The sequence below is a fragment of the Callorhinus ursinus genome, unplaced genomic scaffold (assembly GCF_003265705.2).
Source record: "Callorhinus ursinus isolate GAN/ISIS: 27379988/994484 unplaced genomic scaffold, GSC_fseal_2.0 scaffold97, whole genome shotgun sequence".
NCBI classification, from domain to species: domain Eukaryota; kingdom Metazoa; phylum Chordata; class Mammalia; order Carnivora; family Otariidae; genus Callorhinus; species Callorhinus ursinus.
Window position 1 is genome coordinate 635,169 of NW_027397159.1, and position 6,000 is coordinate 641,168.

The following is a 6,000-nucleotide window of genomic DNA, read 5'->3' on the forward strand; positions in this document are numbered from 1 at the left end:
TTGGTACCTCCAGGTCAAGCTAGACCCAGCTGCTCAGTGGCCCCAGAGAGCTTCACGTTTCTTATCCACGATTGTTCTCAATTCTGGAAAATGCCCAGCCACTATTTCTTTGGATACTGACTTCCCCCACTGGCTCCCTTCTGGAGCTTGTCACCGAAACTCTTGGTCGTTCTCATACTGTCTCTTGTTTCTTTCAAGTTGTCGTTCGTATGTTTCATCCTGTGATGGTGTTTTGGGTCGGTTCCCTGGCTCTGTCTGCCCGGACACTGACTCTCTCCCCAGATGCGTCTACTCTGCTTTGCAAGCCAGCCCTTGGGTAATTAATTTCCACTGGAGCCCTTTGTTGTTTCTAGAAGTTCTAGGTGGTTCTTTCCACACCGTCCTGTTGTTTTCCCGCTCAGCCCTCCGCTCTGTCCATGTCCCATGAACTGTTTTATTGCATGGGTTATTTTGTTGTTGCTGCTGGTTTATCTTATTTTATCATCTTTTCCAGTTGTTCTATTATCCAAAATCCTTGGTCTGCTGATCGACGTGATTGTTTACGATTTCCTCTCATGGTAAAGCCCTCCCGCTCAGGGAGTGTAATTGTTTGATCATAGTGCCTCTTGAGCTGTAGCTGCTTCGTTTTGCTCCTGATGGGGATTCTTTGCAGCCCTGCATTTGCACGGGCCCCTCTCTGCTGGAGGCCATGCACCCATGCAGGTCACGGGACTGCAGACCCCACACCCAGGTGTGGGGAAGCAGTGGGGTTTGGATTTCCAGGGGACACATTTTCCCGGCTGTGCTCAGAGCACAAACGAGCATCGTTGCTGTTTCTGGCCCAGTGGGTAGGATTTTCTCATCCCCCGCTCCCGGCAGTCCTGGCTTTATGCGCCCCATCTGACAGTCCCTGGGCGCATCAGCATCCCCGCCACTGGCTGGCAAGCCTTCCGAGCAGCTCCAGCACCTGCCTCCAAGCCCCGTCAGTGACAGCTATCTGTAGGCACCCCTCTGGTAACACGTTCCCTCTTCGTTTCTGAGGCCCAGGAATTTGCATTGCCTTTTTGTGGTGTATTTTTACCTAGTTTTTAAGTGGTTGATCCTCAGCCAGTCTACTTTGTTGTTGGAACATGTTCTTAAGACAGTCTCCCTCTCTCTCTCTCTCTCTCCATTTCTTAACTCTTCCCTCCCCTTTGCTGACCCTCTGTTCCAGCAGATCCCAAGTTGCAGGCCACTACCACTGCCGGCTTGCACCCCAACTCAGCAGCTCCAGGGAATGCAGGCTTCTCCTCTGTGGTTGCAGCCAAAGCCCAGGAATCCACTCCCATTGGCTGGTTTCCATCCTGAGCCCCTTCCCGGGCCAAGCACCGTGGACGGGGTGGTGGAATGTTGCGATGGGCCAGACCTCAGTCACATGCCCAGCTACGGACCTGGAGGGTCCGGTCCAGTCCCACCGCATTGCATGCACACACCCTGAGTGGGGAAGACTGGGTTCTCCAAAGCTGGTGTTCTAGTCCCTGCCAGAAAGGAGGGATAGACCATAGTCGCGTCACAAAGATGTCCGGCCCAGGCCCTGCGGTCGAGGTCTTCACGCTCCCACTTTCAGTCAGGGAAATGGAGGCCCGGGACTGTTCTTTAAAAAAAAATGGACCAGGAGAAATAGCAGATCCATGTATTTATTTCAAAACTTGGGTCGAATTCTCCGCCCTTTGTTGTCATGCCCAGAAACCAGGACCAGAGGAGACCCTGGATCCTGAACAGACCCTTGGGGCTCCATTAGCTCTTCCCGGTCTTGCAAACGTTGCCCGTTCCCTTCCCCACTCTGCTTCTTGCTTCTCGCCCATCACCCCCAGCAGACTGTCCCACGGAGGTTGGCCTGGGCCCCTGACATGGCCAGTGCCCCCCACCCCCCAGGCCGCCCATCACCTTCCCCCCTCCCCTGCCAGAGCTCCCCGACGGCGCGTCACACACAGAGCGAGCACACTCAGACCCGCGCAGCCTGAGCGGCTGGCCCGCCGTGGCCAACACCCGCAGGTGCCCCTTCTCCCTCCCTGGCTCCGGCAGCCCTCTCCAAGGCCCCTCGGTGTCTGGCACGGGCCTCTGATACACCTCACTAAATCCTGGTCTTAGACAACGGGGGAGGATTCCAGACACTCCAAAATTGTCTCCTTCAGCCCCCGCTCGCGAGGTGACCTCAGGGCCACCGGCAGCCAGGAGGCAGGGCAGCCACGGTGGTCTGGACTCGGGCCGGAGCGCTGGGTTCAAACCCCAGCCCCGCCACCTGTCTGGGCGAGCTCGGGTGGGGTCCCCCTTCTCCCTGCGATCCGGTCTCCTCACCTGCAGAATGGTCACAGCATCTGCCTCGGGGGTTGCTGTGAGGGTCAAGTGAGTCCATGAGCGGACGACCCTGAGGACTAGGGTGGATTCCCAGGAGGCACGGCTAGCCTGGCACCAAGGATGCCGGCGTCCCAGCTCCCAGACCCTGGGCGTATGTCACCTTGCGCGGCGGGTTCCGAAGAGAAGAGGCCTCTCGAGCCCACACGCTATGTCCTCCTAACGGCCTCTCTCCCTGCAGGAAGCCGTGCTCAGCATTTGGCTCCATCTCAGCGACGGCTCGGTGACACCACTGGACATCTACGACACCAAGGACTTCACCCTGACCGCCACCTCCCTGGACGAGGCCGTTGTGTCCATCCCCCAGGCCCGCTCTCCCAGGTGGCTGGCGGCGATGGCCGAAGGGGAGGGCCAGGGGCCCCTGCTCCGGGTGGACATGACCATCGCGGAGGCCTGCCAAAAGTCCAAACGCAAGAGCGTCCTGGCCGTGGGCGTGGGCAGCGTCAGGGTCAAGTTTGGCCAGAACGACGCTGACTCCAGCCCCGGCGGTGGAGGCGGCAGCGACAGTGATGAGGGCGAGATCAAGAACCACGCCAGCGACCGCCGGCAGAAGGGCCAGGAGCCCGAGGGGCCGGTGCACGGCGGCTCCTCCGTGGAGCTCGAGGAAGGGGCCCTCCGGAGAGGCGGCACCACGGCCAGGCCGCTGCTGGACAACAGGGTGGTGAAGAGCAGCCGGCCGGACGCGGGCAGGCCGTCCGGGGAGGGCCAGCTGCAGAACATCCCCCTGGACTTCACCAACTTCCCGGCCCAGGTGGACCTGCCCCGGGCAGGGGGCGGCCTGGGGGCCAGCGACCTGGTGCAGACGCCCCGCGGCCTGAGCGACCTGGAAATCGGCATGTACGCCCTGCTGGGCGTCTTCTGCTTGGCCATTCTCGTCTTCCTCATCAACTGCGCCACCTTCGCCCTCAAGTACCGGCACAAGCAGGTGTCGCTGGCAGGCCAGGCCTCCGTGACCCACTCGCACGACTGGGTGTGGCTGGGCAACGAAGCCGAGCTCCCGGAGCCCGCGGCCGAGGGGTCGCCGCCGCAGGGCGAGCACACGACCGTCCTGGACCACGCGCCGGGCGGCAGCGAGGAGAGCAGTCGTCTGCTGGTCAATGGTGGCGCCCGGCAGCACGTGCAAGGCCAGGTGCACCGGCCGGACTCGGTGGCCAGGCCGGCCAGGGACCCGAAGCTCGAGCCCCTGCACTCACCCACCTCCAAAAGGAAGAAGGTGAAGTTCACCACCTTCACCACCATCCCGCCGGACGACGGCTGCCCCACCGTGAACTCCATCCTGGGCGGCGGTGAGGACATCAAGTGGGTGTGCCAGGACGTGGCCGCGGGCGCCCCCGAGGAGCTCAGAAACTACCTGGAGAAATTCAAGGGCCAGGCGTAGGCTCCTGTGGTGCGGGGCGCCGTGCTCGGTTCCAGAGTGGGTCTGGCCCTGGCGTTGGGGGGTACCTGGCACTGGGGGCTGCAGACCACCGAGGTCCTGCAGCCAGAGGGGCCGCGCACGTGTGTGTGTGTGTGTGTGTGTGTGTGTGTGTCTTGCCGGGAGGGGTTTTAGCAGCTGGTGGCGGCAGAGTTCTGAAAGCGGAGCAAACTCTGGGCGGGTGGCTGACGGCAACGCCGGCCTGCACACGAGGCCACCTTAGGAAGGTGATCTTATGAGTCAAAATAGAACGCAGACAAGCTACCAAAAAATTATTTGTTAAAAAATGCAAAAAGACAAAAAGACAGAAGTGATCATCTCTTTATATTTCTAATAAAGAGCAAAACGTACAGCGAGGCCCTGCTGAGGGACGGTTTCTGGGTTGGTTCGGTGTCCCCTCGGGAGGACGGCCTCGATCTGTCAGCCCTGGAGGTGCGCAGGGAGGACGGGGGTCAGAGCCCCCGCGCCTCTTGGGGTGAACCTGAGGGTTTTCAATCATTACTTGAGAATCTTCTGTGCTCCCACATTGTCTCCCCCACCCCCATCCCCACGTTTTCTTCCTGTGTCCTGTAAGTCCACTTGATTTGTATTTAATGTTTATTTCCGAGGATCAAATGGTATATTTTTCCTAAATTAAACGTACATTATATTCCTATACGTTAGATGAATTCTTAGCAACAGTCTCAATTAATCCATCCTTGAAGTAGTAGGTTTGATGCTTTTCTGTATCCCTCCAGACTTGATGTTTGCTGGGGTCTTACAACCAGAGGGGGAGGGGGCGCTGCCTTGACCGGCCACCCCAGCCCAGAGGCCACAACCAGTGGGCGGGACGCTGCCCGGGGCCGTTCCAAGGGGACGCAGCCGGCCGCCCAGAGCCCAGCCGGCCCAGCACCCAGCGCCTCCATCGCTGGGGATGCGGGGACACCCCCACGTCGGGGGAGGGCCGGTCACCTCCACGGGGGAGAGGCCGTACCCAGGAATAATCTACACAGCCTCCCGCGGTAGATCTGTCACGAGACCTACTAACAGCTGAGCAATGAATCAAGATAAAAACTGTTGGAGGGTTTTTGGGTCGTTTCTCTGACTCTGTTGGGCGGAGCACACCAGCATGAACTGAAGAGATTAAAATCTATGTTAGATTGTCAATCAACTGTGGTTTTTAACAGCCTAATTGTGTAGCAGCACATGGCAAAACGCGTTCATCCAAAGTCAACTGTACGTGGCAGAGGCGAGCACGGCGTTGTGAATCAGCCCCTGGGGGACTGCCAGGCTCCGGGGCTGTGGGCGGCCACGCTCACGGATACCAGGACGCTCGTGGTTTTTATTTTTTTAATTACTAAAATCAGTAGCTAAGAAAGGGTCTTGAAGCCTCGTAACCTTAGCTGGACCTTTTAAAAAGATATTTCTAGCACATATCATAGATGAAAAGGGAGAGATATTTATTTATACCTGTGATGCCAATTGTCATTAAAATGCTTTCCATGGCTTGACAAGTCTGTATCTCGTGGGGTGTTTCTTTTTTCTCTTGATGCCCATCTCCTCTTTCCCCGCCAAACGTACAACCTGCTCAAGAAACCTCCTGTCTGCTGGGCTCTTCTCTCAGTTCCGCAACTGATCCGCAGTAATTCCTGGGATTTCTTGTCCACCATCCTGGGCACCCGCAGCTCCCAAACCTGCCCGTGCCCAGAACCGCCAGGAGGGCCAATAAAACACAGATTGCTGACAAGGGGCTGAAAATGTGCTTTCCTGCCAAGCTCCAGAGCGACACGGAGGCCGCCGGTCCGAGATCCCGCCAGAGCTGGAGGACGGAAAGCGGGGAAAAAGTCTTCTTTTGTCTCGTCCGTCTTTGCGTTTGTTGTTTGAGGTTTCCGTGGGACTGTTGTTGCTGTTGGTTAGCTGGGGGTAGAGCATTTTTGGGAAGAAGGTAAGTTGGTGGGATTTTTTTTTTTTTTTAATAACAGCTTTAGTCAAGACAATTCACAGGCCGTAACGTTCACCCATTTCAAGGGCACAATACAACCGTTTCTAGTTTATTCATAGAGTTGTTCATCCATCACCGTGTGGGTGTAGGAAATTTTCATGGTTCCAAGACGAAAGTCTGTACCCATTAGAATCGCTCCCCCGTCCTCGGAAACCCCCAGCTCCCAGCAACAACCGGTCTCATCCCCATCTCGGTGGATTTGCCCAGACGCGCGGGGTCTTACCCTCCTGGG

The 6,000-nt window shown here is 57.7% G+C and overlaps 1 protein-coding gene across 2 annotated transcripts in view; it reads left to right on the top strand.

Annotated features, from left to right (window-relative positions):
* TMEM132C (transmembrane protein 132C) overlaps nt 1-3,889 on the top strand; it is a 316,599-nt gene extending 312,710 nt beyond the window's left edge. For both annotated transcript variants that reach the window (XM_073888846.1, XM_073888847.1), the window contains one exon: nt 2,555-3,889. In XM_073888846.1, coding sequence (XP_073744947.1) covers nt 2,555-3,751 — 1,197 coding nt within the window. In that variant the 3' untranslated portion in view covers nt 3,752-3,889. The remainder of the gene's footprint in view (nt 1-2,554) is intronic.
* Nucleotides 3,890-6,000: the final 2,111 nt, after the last annotated feature.